General features: G+C 39.5%; 1 protein-coding gene and 1 long non-coding RNA gene across 6 annotated transcripts in view; one reads left to right on the top strand and one right to left on the bottom strand.

The window, feature by feature from the left end:
* COBLL1 (cordon-bleu WH2 repeat protein like 1) overlaps positions 1–8769 on the bottom strand; it is a 162156-nt gene extending 153387 nt beyond the window's left edge. For 3 of the 5 annotated variants that reach the window (XM_029225801.1, XM_029225802.1, XM_029225804.1), the window contains exons 1-2: positions 8616–8769; positions 7832–7946 (exon numbers count right to left, since the gene is read on the bottom strand). In XM_029225801.1, the coding sequence (XP_029081634.1) occupies positions 7832–7946; positions 8616–8625 (125 nt within the window). In that variant the 5' untranslated portion in view covers positions 8626–8769. Of the gene's footprint in view, positions 1–7831; positions 7947–8085; positions 8306–8615 lie in introns of those variants that run through there. The other 2 variants (XM_029225808.1, XM_029225807.1) reach the window with 2 other exon arrangements.
* LOC114897118 lies at positions 4006–17114 on the top strand. Its single transcript, XR_003794003.1, has 3 exons — positions 4006–7498; positions 10368–10562; positions 13647–17114. It is a non-coding gene; the product is annotated as an uncharacterized LOC114897118 (long non-coding RNA).
* The last annotated feature ends 242 nt before the right edge of the window (positions 17115–17356 follow it).

The following is a 17356-nucleotide window of genomic DNA, read 5'->3' as shown; positions in this document are numbered from 1 at the left end:
AAAATCAAGCTACAGCCCACACAAGAAAATCAGAATCATTATTTTAAAAGCACAACCACATTTTGGACCCAAACTATTGTATCTCAGGTTCTTTTTCAACCCTACTTCAGAGGCTTGCCTCTGAACCACTTTGGTTATTTTGCAAAATCAAATCCCACCAAACATGGATGGCATTTTCACTCTTTTAATTCCATCCAAAGTAATTTTCTACAAGCCTGAGGCAATTACAAAGGAAAACCTCTGTCCTATTAACCCATACTCTCTTTTATAAAGTGATTATTTATATTATCTCTAAAGTTCTGCTTTCAATGGAGGAGGGCATTCAATATGAAGGGAACAAGAGTACCTAAAGGAAATGAAAATGAGGCATTCAGGTCATTCTTTTTTTTTTTTTAAAGAAGATGTTGAGGGTAGGAGTTTATTAATTAATTTATTTTTGCTGTGTTGCATCTTCGTTTCTGTGCGAGGGCTTTCTCTAGTTGTGGCAAGCGAGGGCCACTGTTCATCGCGGTGCGCGGGCCTCTCACTATGGCGGCCTCTCTTGTTGCGGAGCACAGGCTCAGTAGTTGTGGCTCACGGGCCTAGTTGCTCTGCGGCATGTGGGATCCTCCCAGACCAGGGCTCAAACCCGTGTCCCCTGCATTAGCAGACAGATTCTCAACCACTGCGCCACCAGGGAAGCCCCAGAGGTCATTCTTCTTCCCGCTCACCTAGCGCCTCCATCCTCACTACCTCACAACCACAAACCTGAAAGTTTTGATGGGGCTACATTTTTTTCCTAGAGAGTAGAGGGAAGAGAACAACTCAGTTCCGCAGTGTACTGTGCTTCCCGCCAAATTCCTGAAGGCCTGCCTCTGAACTGTAAGCCTGAGCTGAGCTACACAGCATGAAAAGGCACAGACATAACCAGGATATTGCCCAACACAGGGCACCACACATACAGGAAACCCAAGTATCTTCATTTATTCCCTATGAAACTTGGAAATCATGAACTTTGTAAAGATGTATAACTATTTAAAATATGGTAAAAGTTACAAATAAGCTTTCTATGAGTTGAGCTTAAACTACTTCTCTTGCCATTGCATTCTTTGCTGTCGTAATGAGATGACCATCTCAATTAAAGCATTTTCTTTGCCAAACTACTCCACAATTCAACTACGCAGGTTTTTTTAATGTACAAAGTCAATAAATAGTTTTAACTTACTTAAATTTATAAACAGCAATGTGACCTTAAAGTATATGGGGGACAAAAACAAGCTCACTCTAGCCTTTTTCTAAAGACTAGTCAGTCTTTGAGAGTCTTTTCTAAGGGATGCATTCCTCAGATATGAAGTTTGTATGCAAAACTGAAGACATTTGGCCCTTTATAAATAGTCATGGGAAACTTCTTTCTCCCATACTTTTAGTTTGTTTTTATTGTAACAGATGGGAAAAAAATTTAGCAAAGTCATAAAAAAAGGGTCTTCTAATAACTGTCACCCTAACGTTAGAGCACTAAAAGCTTAAGGATATGAAATATCTTTAAGAGCAACAACAAAAACTCTTGCTGAAAATTATAAAGACAGTTTGCTTAACTCATAAAATAGGTATAGGCTGAAAAAAGCTAGATAGGAATTCCTTCTAACTTTGGTCCAGCTTCTCCTAGGCACATTTAGTTCTAAACACCTTAATCATATAATGACCAAATGACCAAAAATGACCTCAGTCATTTTTCATGAAAGTGTCTCCAGCACAAGTTTAGAACTTCTCTTTAAAGTATATTCTGGGGGCTTCCCTGGTGGCACAGTGGTTGAGAGTCCGCCTGCCGATACAGGGGACACAGGTTCTTGCCCCGGTCTGGGAAGATCCCACATGCCGCGGAGCGGCTGGGCCCGTGAGCCATGGCCTCTGAGCCTGCGCATCTGGAGCCTGTGCTCCGCAACGGGAGAGGCCACAACAGTGAGAGGTCCGCATACCGCAATAAATAAATAAATAAATAAAATATATTCTGATATCAAATAAATGTTAAAATTCTACATGGCTTGCCAACAAGCCAAGCCTCAGTCTTCACCTGGGGAATAAAAAACGACCACTAATCAGCATTCTGCAAAATCTCTTGCTCTAAGAAATATCTTGCTTTATGCAAACAAAATATCATTTTGTTCTAATTTATATTGAAGTTCAATACTTATATGTCCCCCCCTGCAGTAAATAGATTTTGAATTAAATAATCACTACTTCATTTACGAATTTCCTAAGTTGGCCCATGGGATCAGCAAACTTGTATATGGACAGAGGGCAAATATTTTTAGCTTACAGGCCATAATATCTCTGCCTGGACTACTCAACTATAATATGAAAGCATCCATAAACAATATGCAAATGAGTGGGTATGGCTGTGTGCCAATAAAACCCTTTACAAAGACAGGTAGAGGATAAGGGGTTAATATCCAGAATATGAAGAAAATTCCTAAAACTCAACAACCAAAAAAAGCAAACCTAATTGAAACATAGGGAAAGGACTTGAATGGACATTTCTCAAAAGAAGGTATATAAATGGCCAATAAGCACATGATCTGATGCTCAACATCACTAATCATTAGGGAAATGCAAATCAAAACTACAATGAGATACCACCTCACACATATTAGGATGGCTGCAGTCAAAAAAAATAAAATAACAAGTGTTGGCACAGATGTGGAGAAACCAGAAGCCTTGTGCACTGTTTTAGGGAATGTAAAATGGTACAGCTGCTATGGAAAACAGTATGGCAGTCCTCAAAAAAATTAAAAATAGGATGACCATATGATCCAGCAATTCTACTTCAAAAGAATTGAAAGCAGGGTCCCAAAGAGATATGTGAACACCCATGTTCCTAGCAGCATTATTCACAACAGCTAAAATACAGGAAGCAACCTGTGTCCATTGACAGATAAATAGATAAGCAATATGTGGAATGCTACTCAGCCTCAAAGAGGAAGTAAATTCTGATATATGATACAACATGGATGAACTTTGTGGATATTATAATAAATGAAATAATCCAGTCACAAAAAGACAAAGACTGTTTGATTCCACTTATATGAGGTAACCAGAGTGGTCAAAAATCGTACAGATCAAAAGTAGAACAGTGGATGCCAGGGGCTGGGGGGAGCGGAGAATGGGGAGTTAGTGTTTAATGGGTACAGAGTTTCAGTTACGCAAGATGAAAAGAGCTCTGGAGACGGATGGTGATGACAGTTGCACAACAATGTTAATGTACTTAATACCACTGAACTATACACTTAAAAATGGTTAACATGTTAAATTTTATGTAAATTATACCACAATTTAAAAAATTGGAGAAAAGAATAAAAGACAAACAGGTAGAGGGTCCATTTCAACCTTCTGGACATAGTTTGCTCAGTCTAAGTTTGCTGACCAATGAGCTAGGATACTGCATTTTAAGTCCTAAGCATATCCATAATATGCTTTTAAGGTTAATATCAAAGTACCACTTCTACACTAACAGCACCTTCCCTCCTTTTTCTTCCTGCATAGTTACAGATAGTTTTTTAAAATAAAGCTCTTAAGATCAGAATTTCTAGGCAATCTCCCAGTGCCTAGAAAAACGTGTTTTATATAAAATAAGGGCTCACAAGTTTTGACTAATTAATTACATAAGAGCAGTTGTCTCAGTAACATAAAGCGTGGCATTTATTATTATATAAATACAATTGGCACTTCAATAATAAGGTTAGGTGATAATGTTATTAAATTATCCTCTAACACATTCAGAGGACATTAGACTTTGAACAAAATATCTAGCACTGTCTTAATAAACAATTTCATTTTTCTTATTTGGTCAAAAATCCTACTTTTGAAATTAAGCTATAATAAATTTAATAGCTGCCTAAGAGCAAAAATAAGTACAGCTATGTCATAATGTCATCTGACAAAATGGCTGTCAGTTTACTATGTTAAATCAACCTAAACACATGAAAATGTTAATTATGACTTTAAAGAAATAATTAAGTTCCTTTTAAATGCAAGGCATTGGGGTTTTTTTATATGCATTTGATTTTGTAGGAGTTTTTTTTTAATATACTATAAATATAATTTTAAGAAGAATCAAGACAATGCATCTATAAAGCCTCTTTAAATAATCCATTCAGTATAATCCATGGTAGCAAACATCCTGGGTAAAAGGCCTAGTGATGAAGAGCACAGGTTTGGGTATCAGACCTTGTTTCTATTCTTGCATCCCTTAGTGTTGTATGGCCTTGAATGTGTTAATTAAGCTCTCTGAGCCTCAGTTCCAAAATCATAAAATGGAGTTAACATACTTCCTCAAAAAGGAGTAAAAAAAAAAAAAAATTTTTTTTAAACAGTACCATAGAGCACCTAAATGGAATCTTTCAAAAGGCAAAATAAAGCTGAAAGTTAGTCATGAGTTTCCTAAAAATGTTAAATAGCAGCCTCCATTCCATTTATGGCTTCATCTCCTTCTCAGCTGGTGATACCGACTTAATCAATGGTTCTCAGATCTGGCTGCATATGAGAATCACCTAGCAGCATTTTAAAATTCTCCATGCCCTTGTCCCCTACCAGGCCAATTAAAATTAGAATAGGTAGGAGTGTGAGAGCATCGGTATTTGTTTTAAAAGACACTCAGGTGATTATGTTAAAACCTCAGCTAAGGCATTCAACTTCTAAGTAGCCAGTAAATGTTAGCTAACAAGAACTCAGTTTATACAATCAGTACAACTTTAGAACCAATAATGTATCCAAATAAAAGCTTAAGAAAGCAGCTGCTAAATCATTTCTTAATTTTTACTATGCCTTCAATTAACTCCATAGTTACAATTCTGCAAAATTATAAAGAAATAGGCTTTTATACCGGAACCATGCCTGATAATTTGTTTCAGAATCAAAACACTAAGGTGCCTCAAAGCAAGGTCAACTACACTTTTGACATTTAAATTTCAAAGAGTTAAAAATGTCATCTCGGGACTTCCCTGATGGCTCAGTGGTTAAGAATCCACCTGCCAATGCAGGGGACACGGTTTGATCCCTGGTCGGGAAGACCCCACATGCCCCGGAGCAACTAAGCCCATGTGCCACAACTACTGAAGTCCGCACGCCCTAGATCCCATGCTCTGCAACGAGAAGCCACCGCAATGAGAAGCCCGTGCACCTCAATGAAGAGGAGCCCCATTTCGCCACAACTAGAGAAAGCCTGCGCGAAGCAACGAAGACCCAACGCAGCCAAAAAAAAAATTCTACCATTAAAAAAATATATGTGTGCGTGTGTTTTGGCAAGTAAAAACACCAACACTAGTAGTTCGAAATAAGGTACTCAGCTGAAATTTATCATATTGTGGTCTGGAAAAGATTAAAAGCAATTAGTGCAATGAACTCGGCAACTAACATCCTGGGTTTTCCTTCAGGTTTTGCCACTAATTTGCTCTGGGCCTTCTGTAAAAATCACTGTCTGTGCTTCAGATTCTCATCTGTAAAATAAGGAGTTGCACTAAATTTCTTTAAAATGACATGTTACAAGGATGTAAAACTTGGAAAATTACATACAGACGGCTTCTTTAGAGCAGTAATATCCAAGGATAAGGTCTAAAGTAGGCCTCATAGGCTATTAATGAGTCATGATTTAATTAGTTTTATAGTAAAGAATTTACTTTCCAAATCTAACATTTTATTATAACATATTGCTTGGGACTGCTCCCTGCCACCTCCCAAAACCTTATATCTAGGATAATTCTTGTTTCCCACAATTAAAACCTTTTTAATGTTCTGGGGTTTTGAGAAAAAGAACAACAGTAATGTTGAATAATGAATATTCAACAAATATTATATAATAGGCACTTGGGATATGCCAAAGGGACAAGACAGACAAGTGAAAGAAGACGAAGTAGAGAAGTAATTTTTCTTTTCATGTTTATACCTTTCAGATATTGTTAACGTCTCTGAATAATGCAAAGTAAAATGATACGGGGGGAGGGGGGGTTATTTCAGATAAGATGTTGAAGCATTTTTCCACATGTCTCTCCTTAAATTTGGAGAGGGAAGGGCAAATTTCTAAAAAGTATTTTCCTCATATTTGAGAAATTAGATAAAGCAGTTTTGTACATTCTTTTGAAGCAAAGAATTTCGGTTTAACCTTTAAATCCTCAAAAGTAAGATCCAAGGTGTCTTACTATAGTTGTGCTTATCACTAGAAAGCTCTTTCCGTTTCCTTCATGTCAGAGCCATCTGTTCTCACCTATTTTACTCAGAAGTATTATATGATTTCTAAACACTCAAGTGCATTCGTGTATTTTGTGTATGTGCATATGCTGGGTTCTTTTTCTTTTCTTTTTTTTTAAATAGTACCTAATCTAATCCATTTTTAAATCCACCAGTCTAATACTATCTTATTTTGGGGTACCTGAGTACATTTCAGTATTCCTGCAGCTCCATTTAGAGGTCCATGCTTTTATAATTAATATCTTTCTGCCAATGTATTTCTTTCCTCATACATCCTAATGTGATAATATATGAAAGAATATATGATAATATCTAAATAATGAAAAACTGGGGAAAGAATAGAAACGGAAGTCAACAGAAATATGGCTATTTGCAGAGGGGAGAAGATAACTAACTGGAACAAAATGAAAGAATTAATTCATACACTACGCGTTTCCTCTACGTAAGCATTATACTAAATATCTTTTATATTAGTCATGTTGCTTTGAGACTTTTCCATGTTTCCTCTAGACATCTGCCAATGTTCGCATGGTCTCTGATGAATAAACATGCTGTGACTTGCCTCTAAGGAAACGTGTGTCATGTTCCAGGGAAAAATGACTTCTCTATTCTCAAATCAGGAAGACTGTACAAATCTCATTCATCAGCTACAAAGTCGCTTTTTCCTTAACGTTTCTTTTCTGAAATGTTCATATTCTCGAGTGCATTTCTGTGCTTGGATTAACTAACTATCAGAAAAGAAACTGAGTTGGGGGTACACTTGTAGGAAAAAGTTACACTTCACCAAAGGGTTTTCCCACTTCAGGAGCTCAACTAGCGCCCATGTTAAGCCTTCACTGTTTACCAAGACGAAGGTTATTTTCAGGTTCTTCCCATCTCTTGCAGAACTACCTGTTCTCATTACTATTTACCCAAACGCTTAGCAAGGTGATTATTAGCATATCTGGCAGGAAGACGTGCTCCATTTAATATTAACTCACCATGTGACAGCCCCTTCCACTCCAATCTCACCTAAACATGTGAGGATACTAAGAAAAGTAATCGTGTGTTGGCGGTCTGACTGCGCTAGGCTTTGGCACTAGCAATTGGCCACAATCAGAGGCGCGCACCCGGCCGTGTCCCGAAACTGTCATGCGGGCTGACAGCTGGCACACCTTCCTGTCGCCCTCCACCCTCTCGCAGAAAGCCCCTTCCTTACATTCACCTTGACACTCCACCTGCTGGGCCTCATCCACCGGCCAAGAAAACTGTTTTCCCCTTCCCAGGAGCTCACTAACAGGTATCGTCCCGCCGCTCGCCCAGAGCCCCAACAAGGGGCCCTTTGTTACCATTTTTGCTCCCGGACTCCTTACCCAATTCCTGGCATTCAGCTGCCCTTGAGCAACTCAGAGCAGCCCCGGTAGGAAAGCAATCAAAAACTACCCGACCACCATCCCGGGCGGCCTCCTAGGAGGCCGGGAGGAAGCAGCCTCGTCGTCCGCGTGTTCTGCGGCGGGTGAATCTGGCCGCCGGCGGGGTGGCGACCTGCCAGCCAGGTGACCGTGTGGAGGCCCGGCTGCCCTCGCCCTCGCCCTCGCCAGTGAGCGGCGGTGGAGCGGCGCTCGAGGCTTACCCTGCGGGGGTCGCCGGCGGGAATGCCGCCGGGACGTCCTGCGCGCGCTGGGCTCGGCCGTCCATCGCCCTGCGGGGCGCTGCGCGGGCTCCGGCTCCTAGGCGGCGCGTCACTGCTGGAGTGGGAGAGGCCGGCGGGTCAGGGCGGGACGCACGCTTTCCCGAGGCCTGAACGGGGCTGGCCGCGCGTCAAGAGCCCGCCCGAGCCTCCCCTAGCCCTGGACCAACCCGCCCGCCTCCCGGGTGCGCTTCCACCTGCGGGCCCGGCTCCCAGCCCGCGGGCAGCGCCGCCGGAGGGTCTACCGGCTGCCGGGAGCCGCGGCGGCTGGAGGCGGCGCTGCAGCCCCCGCCCCGTGGGGTTACTGGGTAGCCATTTGGCGCCTCTTGGGGAGGGAGCGGAGCTACCCAGGCTGGAAGGAGGAGGAGCGGGGCGAGGGGCGAGGCGCACAGGCACAGCCGCCAAGGTGGCCGCGCGATCCCGGGCTTCTCAAACAAAACGCCCTGGGAAAACTTTTCGCAAAGAAAAGTTGGGAGGGCTCCTTTCTCTTTTCCCACCCAGGGCTCCTACTTTCTTTTCAAAAGGAAACAGTGGCTGCCTGTTCTCTCCCGCTGCTTCCTCTCCCACTCTTCCCTCCCCCGGCCCGCGCGCTCGCATTCGGCTCTCAAGCCGGGACTGGGAGGAAGGGGAAAGCGGCAGCCTTTCCGCGAGCTCAGCCCAGCGCCTCCCCTACTCCGCGGGCGGGTGCCGGGCGCGATAGAGCCTCTCCCCGGGCCGGCTGACTCACCCTGCCCCATTTCCCTCCCCGGAGCCCGGGAGCTCGCAGCTGTCTCCGCCGGACCTCCACCCAGAAGTGGCGACGGGGCTCGGCGGCATCGGAGCGAGACAGGCAGCGAGCCGGAGAGAGAAACGGGGCGGGGGTGGGCGAGTGGTAATTTCCTTCCCCCGGGGCTTCGGGGCTTTGGGGTCTAGCTGGGGAAGCCGAACGGAACGGAGGCTCCCGCGCAGCGTGTTCCCATTCCCACCGCTAGGGCGTCGCTTCGGGAAGCCCGGCGCTCCCCAGCCGTACAGGTGGGGAGGAAGGGAGGGTACCTGCCCTGCGAGGAGCGGAGGGGAGGACCCGGGCGCCGCGGAAGTGCCGGGAGAAACTGGCGGAACAGGGCCTGCAGCTTACCCTCCCTTCAGTCTGACCTTCCCCGTCCAGGGTGCTTCCCCTCCCCCAACCTGACCTCTAAGGTTGCTATTCTGCTAAAAGCACACCTGTGACACTGTGATCTAATTGGTGGCAGGTTTAAGGTTGCCCTGTCTTCAGACGTATATGTCTTTCTTTCTTTCTTTGTTTTAAGCCTGTAACAGCTGTGACCGGACAATATTATGTCTGATGACAATCTGTAAACTAGGAATCGAATGATAGGTTTTATACACCTCTTGAAAGTTTTACGGGAAGAAAGGAATCCCTTAGACAACCGTGTACTTGTTTATACATTTTAGTTCCCACGTGCATGCTCTTTACGTGATTCTTTACACCTGACAAACAGGTATATTTGCATACCTTTATGTTATTATACGTGCCAATTGTTGTAAGGTGCAAGCCATTTTTGACGGGTCTAAAAGCTTGCGTTCAGAAAAAATAACGTGAAATTAATTAAGAAATTAACTTTACGGTTTAAAAATTAAAATATTTCAATAAACTGTAGTAGAGAGGTTAAGTGAAAGAGCGCCCTAAAAGAGGCTCTACTGTGGTATTAGCATCATGTAACACATCTGTGTTAGCCCCTTCAACCAGTTGATAGAATAATACTTGGTAGGTGGTAAAAATTAAATTGATTCTTAGGACCAATGTTTGACTAAATGCTCTTTAAGGTATATATCCATTGTAGCAACCAAAAAGATTGCTGAAACGAAGTAACATACTAAATACTTAGTAATATGCCATTTGTCTCTTATGGACAGACATCAGTATTTATTCCTTCCTGTGCATAATATATGCCTTTCAGTGTATCTCTACATATGAAAAGAAAAAAAAAGTAGCTTATTTGGATTACAATATCAGAACCATATATGAAAAAGTTGCTTTTTAATATTTTACTTAATATTAATCAAATCAGTTCATTTAAATCCATCTGGATTTTAGCCTAAACACAGTTTAAACAATTTCATGAATCAGTTATGCCTCTGAATGACTAGCTTTTACAGTTGCTCACACAGACAATAATGTAAACATTGAGTAATAGTGAAACTACTTAAAGTCTGTAGCTTTCAATCACCAGATGAAGATTAAACTTTAGTTTCAGCCTTAGTTTATGGCATGCTAGTAATTTTATTAACTCCATTAATCTAATCTGACCATAAAACCCTAGCATAACATTTCATAACTGCTGAAGGCATTTGGAGTGCTTACCCATTTTTTCTGTCCTCTTTCTGGTTTTAGGTGTAGGGGAGGATTATACTCTCCACCCCACTGAAATTAGGTATCATGATGTAAATTTGCTTTAGTAAGTAAATGTGAGCAGACATGAAATGTTTCATTTCCTGGTAGAATCACTTAAGGGCCAGTGCTGGATTTTCTATGCTCTCTTCCCTTGCTGCTGCAATCATGGAAGTTTATATTAAGATGGAGGTGGCACAGGACTGAAGGATCCTGGCATGCTGTACAATCCTGAGCACAGCTGTCCTGGAGAGCCCAGAACCTACAACAGAATCTGCATAAAGCAAGAAATAAACTTGTGTTGGGGTAAGCTTCTAAAATATTGCAGTGATTTGTTGTCCAGCATTACTTAGCCTACCTTAGATATAATTATATTTGACAACTTTCAGAATCCCTAATAGGCTAGGCTTGATGTTCTCATACAGAAGACACTAAACTATCCCCCCTGTAGTCTGCTGGTTACATAGTTCATTAGCAAAATGGTAATCAAAGTTGCTATAAATCTTTGTACGTGATAGTGGAAAACTATCCCCCCCCCACATCCATCCTTCCCTCTCCTTGTGATGACCTATTGCAAAATTGTCCAAGTTTCCAAGATTCTGCTCAATTTCTCTCTATTCGGAAATCTCCCTTGCCCACTCCATCAAATCATTTTTAATTCATGTGCTTAAGTGTTATATCCTCTGGAAGACTTTCTGGACTGCACATGGAGAATTAGCCCTTCCTTTTCTTAGCCCCCTTTAGATTCTGCCAGGTGGGACCAGGCCCCATGACACTTTGTTTTAGTTACTCATTTACACAAGCAAAGAGTTGGAGTGCTTAAGGGGCCACATTTTATCCTTTGTGTCCTGCAAGGACAGCACAGAATACAGGAAGCTCTCCACATATATATGTGGAATGAATTACGGAGTAAGAGAATCCTTAAGGACTCCACTCCTAGGGTACTTGTAAGAGGTGAGTGGGACCTCAAGTCGCAGAAAGACTTTTCAATTCAGAGGGACCAGTAGACCATTGTAAACAGAACAGATAAAAGTTGAGTTTGTTCTAGTAGGGAGAGAAGACATTTTCCACAAGGTAACCTGATGGAGTTAGTTTCAAAATCACTACTGTCTATAAAGTAAAAATATAAATTACACTTTTCATGGCTCTATGTTTGGATTTATAATTGTATTATCAAGTTATACCTTTTATTTTTATAATCAAACATTGTAGAGATTAAAAGTACAGAAATAGTGCTTTCTGGTCAATTTCCATGAGCTTTAAACTCATCAGATTTTATACTTTGAAACTTGGACAATCATTGAACTTTTTTTCATAACAGACTTTTCAAGTAGATTATATATTTATGAATTAAATTTTATTTCAATAAAGGGAATATTTATTGAATGTCTGCAATACGAAGCATTGTGCTAGGGAAACAAAAGATGGCAAAGATATTGCCTCTGCCCTGGAGGGGCTCACAGACCACTGGGATCATCAGTAATATTTTTGTGGCACTCAACCAAATGAAAGTTAAAGGAAACTGGTCAATAACCTGTAGGAGTCTCTACTTCTCTCCCAAAGGATAAAGTTAAATGTATTTTCAGTCCTACTTATCAAAAGAAGAAATACCTGAGTTTAATATGCTATGTCTCTTATAAATGGCACTATATTTCTATATCATCATATACATTTCTAGGCAAAGACTCTCTTATTAACATGCATACTTTCCAGGATAAAGGTAAGGCCTGGAGAAACGTGCACAGGCATGCAGATGTGTAAAATATTTAGTACAATGGGCATGCAGGAGGGCCAAGTTTTCAGTGCCCATCTAAGTTCTAAGCTGTAGATTCAGATATGTCAGCACCAAGTTGTCTAAAACCCACTTTCTCCTTCCCTCTTTTTTTTTTTTTTGCGGTACGCGGGCCTCTCACTGTTGTGGCCTCTCCCGTTGCAGAGCACAGGCTCCGAACGCACAGGCTAAGCGGCCATGGCTCACGGGCCCAGCCACTCCGCGGCATGTGGGATTTTCCCAGACCGGGGCACGAACCCGTGTCCCCTGCATCGGCAGGCGGGCTCTCAACCACTGCGCCACCAGGGAAGCCCTCCTTCCCTCTTTAAGATGTCCTTTTGTCAAAGTGAATTTCTATTACTAGATTATGTAATCTGTTACTGGTTGGCAGTAAATTTCTTACTCATTGGAAGAGAATAAGCCCTTTTATGTCATTAAAGTATCAGTGCCGTTAAAAATACCCTCGTGATTTAAAATTTAAACACCATTCAAATAATGGATATTTCCTCTCTTTAAAAAAAAAGGCTAAGGAGGAAAAATCAATTCAAATATGTATCTATTTGACATAATACAATTAACAAACTCTTGGTGTTTAGCATTTTAATATTGTCTATTAAATTATAACTGTAACTGGGAACTACGTCTCTCCTTTTATAAGTCTTGAGCTTGGTAAACTCTTAATTGCTTGTCAGTTTCTATGTATCAAAATGTACAATTCTGAGCCAGGCAGCCACTGACTCTGGCTTTCCAGGCATAAAATCTAACAAGTCTCAGCACATTTCCTTCTGGCAAGGCTTGCCACCCCCTCGCCTGCCTTTTCCCTTGGGAGGCTGAGCATGTGTGTGATTAACTAAGTACCACAGTGGTTAAGAGCTCAGCCTCCGGAGCCAGGCAGATTTGAGTTCACATCCCTGGCTTGGCTACTTAGTATCTGGGTGACATGAGGAGAGTTACTGTTCCTGGTAAAGAAAAAAACACCAGTGCAGATAAAATCAGTGTCCAGGGAGGGTAATGGAGATCCTTTTCTTAAGAATGTTACAAATGGGAGCCACCTGTGTCTTGGTTAAGGCTCCGTTTATGAAGCAGAATTCTTCCTGCTCCAAGCTGAGAGTTCTGGCTTTTTGTGCTTTTGATGATCTTGATCACATGCCTCAACTAGGGAATCTTCAATTTCCTTATCACTATAATGAGTCTATAAATATTCCATGGTCTTTGAGCTCTTTTTGTCTTTATGCTGAGTAATCAAGCTCACTGTGTCAAAAACTATTGAATTTTTATATGTGGATGATTAATAACAAGACTTCGCATTGTAACACCTGAAAAACGCTTTCCTTTACTGACTCTACCTTGAGCCTTTCAGGAGCTTGCAGAGTCAGTCCTATCCCTACTTTACAGTTCTGAGAACTGAAGCAAGTGACTTGCCCGAAGCTGCAATACTAGTGAAGTAGCAAAACTAGGATCAAAAATTACTTCTTCTGGTTTCTATTTTTAAATTTTTTAGTGACGCTACAGCTACCTTGCTGCAAGGATAGCACTTAAAAAAAAATGTTATACCACAGCAAATTAATGTTATTATGTAAACAACATGTTGAACATCTTTTCCCATCTCTGAACTCTAGGTCAGCTTTGAAGGTACTGGCTACCTAAACCTGCCTTGTCCCGAAGGACCCATTTTAGTCTGGGGAGACTTTGAGATTGTGGATGTTTCCAGTTTCATCCAAGGAATATGAAGGTCTGGGACCAAAACACAAAAATTCAAGGATGATCAGAAATTCAGATGCATTCTGGAGTGAGCTACGCTTGACCAAACAAAGAACAAAGTTGCTATAAAATCTAGTTATTAATAATCCATGTTCTCCTGTCGGATCACAGAACCACTCAAGACACTCTGAAAACTGTACAAAACGGGAGTAAGTTGAAATAGATCCCTCCGTTTTCTTATCAAAAGCCATCCTGTGAAAGATTTTCAGCTAAATTAATTATACTATGTATTTTCCTCTACTTACAAGAAAAAAAAATCTATCTGGGAACATGAAAGGCAGCCAGACAAGGAACATAAATCACAAAATGTATATTTAGGATACTGATATTATGATAGAAAACACTCACTACCAAAGTCCATCTCGTGTATAGAGATTATCACACATATCAGGTATTTTTTTTTAATTTCTTTGAACATTAATTATTGGCTATTTTAGCTATTTCACCCTGGTGACTGAAATAGAAGTGGAAAGATGATAGGAAAGCAGAAAAGGATGGAGTTATAAACTATATGTATGTGAGTGTGTCAACTTTGAGTCTTTTTTAAGCTTATTTAGTAAATGGAAAAAATACCTATTTCATTAACAGACTTAGCAGAATGTCTAGCATATAGAGGGCACGCAGAAGCAGCTCTAGCCATACTAGTCTAAGTCTGCAATTAAAAAAGGTACTAGAAGGAGCTTTGCAAATCACTGTTGACTGAAATAAAAAATTTTCTCCTGGGCTTATAGTATTATCAGACATCACAAGACAAGTAGGTAGAAGATAAGACTACTTGAATAAAGTGATTTTCTTATTTGGTATGTTTTTATATGATGACATATTTACAGGGATAATAATATATATTTTCTAGATCTTTACAATTTTTTGTTGTAATAAATAAAGTGGATGACTTTGGTCAGAAAGGAACAAATATTCTCATACAGAGATCTAGGAATGTTCTAAGTAAAAAAAGAGTTATTTTTGGAATGAAAACACGTAAAAGTGGGTTAAGATATTCTTTCTGAGGATGATAATGTACAAATCATTTTTAACATCTTAATTCTCTGATACATAGGAACTATTTATTATAATCAGTGGCCTTTTCTTTGGAATATTACTAAAACATAGTTTTACATCTGGCAAATGTAAGGCTACTTTTCTCTCTATATATTTTGATTTAAATTAAGTGTTGCCTCAATAGCTCTGGGCATGATTCTTACGCATGTTATAAATTTTGCAATCTGTTAATGCATAGAACAAGATGAGCTATTGCTAACACTACTATTTCAACACCTAAGAGCTTCCTTCCAATTCTTTCTGAAATATCTCACCCTTTTTTTTTTTTTTCCCTAACGTTAGAGGAGGTTAAGGAATTTACAAGTTGATAGAACATGGTAATGGTAGTTTTGGAATACAATCCTTCCATTTAAACTTTAAAGTCAAGTCAATTCAGTGAAGCTAGTAATTTTATAATTATCATAGTTTTATTAGTGGGAGTTCATAATCCCATATCTAAAGAAAAATTTAGAAAATAATTTTGTAATTTTTAGCTTGTCCATCAGTAAGATGGTGATAAATTAGTATGATATTCTATGTTACAAGGTTTGAATTATGAATAAATATTTTTAAAAGTCTAACTGTAATAGATAAGGATCATACAATGTTAAATCTGAGAAAGACTTTAGAGATTGTCCACTCAAACCACCCATTACATTTATTAGAAAACTGAGACATAAATAGGGCTGTCAGATTTTGCAGGATGCCCAGTTAAATTTGAATTTCAGATAAAAAATAGATAATTTTTGGCATAAGTATGTCCTATGCAATATTTAATTATACTAAATAATTATTTGTTGTCCATTTGAAATTCCAATTTAACTGGGTATCCTATGTTTTATCCAGCAACCGTACCCACAGAAGTGTCATAATTCTTTTCTTTTTTTTCTTTTTTTTGGCCATGCCACACAGCATTCAGGATCTTAGTTCCCTGACCAGGGATTAAACCTGTGCCCCGTGCAGTGGAGTCCTAACCACTGGACCACCAGGGAATTCTATAATTCTTTTCAAAGGGTATACAGTTAACTATACACTGATGAAGGATTAGAATCTGAACAATTAAGGGGTTTACAGAAAACTCTTACAAAGGATTAAGTTCTATAGTAGAATGTTTTAGAAAAGCAAAATAACCTTATGTCATAACCATAATTTTATAGGAAACTGAAAACAATCGAATCATTTAAAATGGAAACCTTCTAATCTATTGACTCTATCAAGTTCTAAATTGCTTTATTCTCTTAGAATTTGAAAAGTGCTCACATTTAAAAATCAGAGTTTCTTTTTTTTAATTTTCCCTAAGACAAGAGTAGCTCAACTGGTCCTCACTGTTAACCAGAACTGAATACCACTTATTCCTCTAAGCATGCTTTCTGAATTTGTCTAGTCAGTGATTAAAGTAATTTTTAAGTGTCATGAAAGTTATGAAAAACTAAGAATTAGAATAATTTAGTATCTTATAGCTCTAGTCCGATCTAAACTTGATGTTTTAGATTGTTATCCCTTATTTTATAATATATTTTTTATCATCACAAGCTACCTTTATTCATTTTTGTGGGTAATTTATAACAAATCCAAGACTTAAATAGCACTGACATGCTGTATATTAACCAGCCTCAGCTACAGAGAGGTAGACAGGAGTGTCGCATGGGGGCTTCCTGGAAACTGAGGCAGGGCTCTTGAGTTGCCTTATGTAGTGAGGGCATGTGCCCCAAAGTTCTTACTTAGGCTTCTCCATTTCTCCTTGAGTAAATTTATCCTTTTCATATAGATCTCTAATCATCTCACATAAGTTTTCAAAATTATCAACATAAAGTTGATAATATCCTATTTGTTTAGTCTTGAAAAAAACTGTAGTTAAGTTGCATATTTGTCTTCCCTCTTTTATTCTTGTTAATCTTGCCAGAGGTATGTCAGTTTTATAAGACTTCTAAAATAATCAACTTTTGGCTTTGTTGATCCCCATTGCATATTTACTTCCAATTTTTTTTTCCAAAATTTTTAAATGTAATGCATGGCTCTGTGAAATGGTTCCTGGGAAAAGGTCAAATTGGGGTTAGAAGTCAATTTATCAGGCATGTTATAGAGATGATACCTGCCCTGAGTGGGAAGTTGGACCAATGTTTTAGATACCCTCCAAATGTAAGAATCTTTGTTTTTGAGAGCTGTGTTATTTAGCAAGAGTAGTAGTTGTGGCTAACTCCAAATTATAATTCTTTTAAATAAAAGTATTCCTTAGAAATATGAAATAAGAAAACATGGTAAAAAAATAAAAGATTTTATAGAGAACAAACTAGTGGTTACTGGTGGGGAGAGGGGGGAGGGGCAGGGGCAATATAGGAGTAGGGGAGTAAGAGGTAAAAACTATTATGTATAAAATAAGCTACAAGAATATATTGTAGAACATGGGGAATATAGCCAGTATTTTATAATAACTCTAAATGGAGTATAATCTTTAAAAATTGTGAATCACTATATTGTACACCTGTAATTACATAATATTGTACAGCAACTATACTTTACTTAAAAAAAT

Source organism: Monodon monoceros, unplaced genomic scaffold, assembly GCF_005190385.1.
Source record: "Monodon monoceros isolate NGI ecotype Baffin Bay Population unplaced genomic scaffold, NGI_Narwhal_1 Super_Scaffold_16, whole genome shotgun sequence".
Taxonomy (NCBI): Eukaryota; Metazoa; Chordata; class Mammalia; order Artiodactyla; family Monodontidae; genus Monodon; species Monodon monoceros.
The sequence above is the reverse complement of the archived record's forward strand: the minus strand, read 5'-3'. Positions and strand labels throughout refer to the sequence as shown.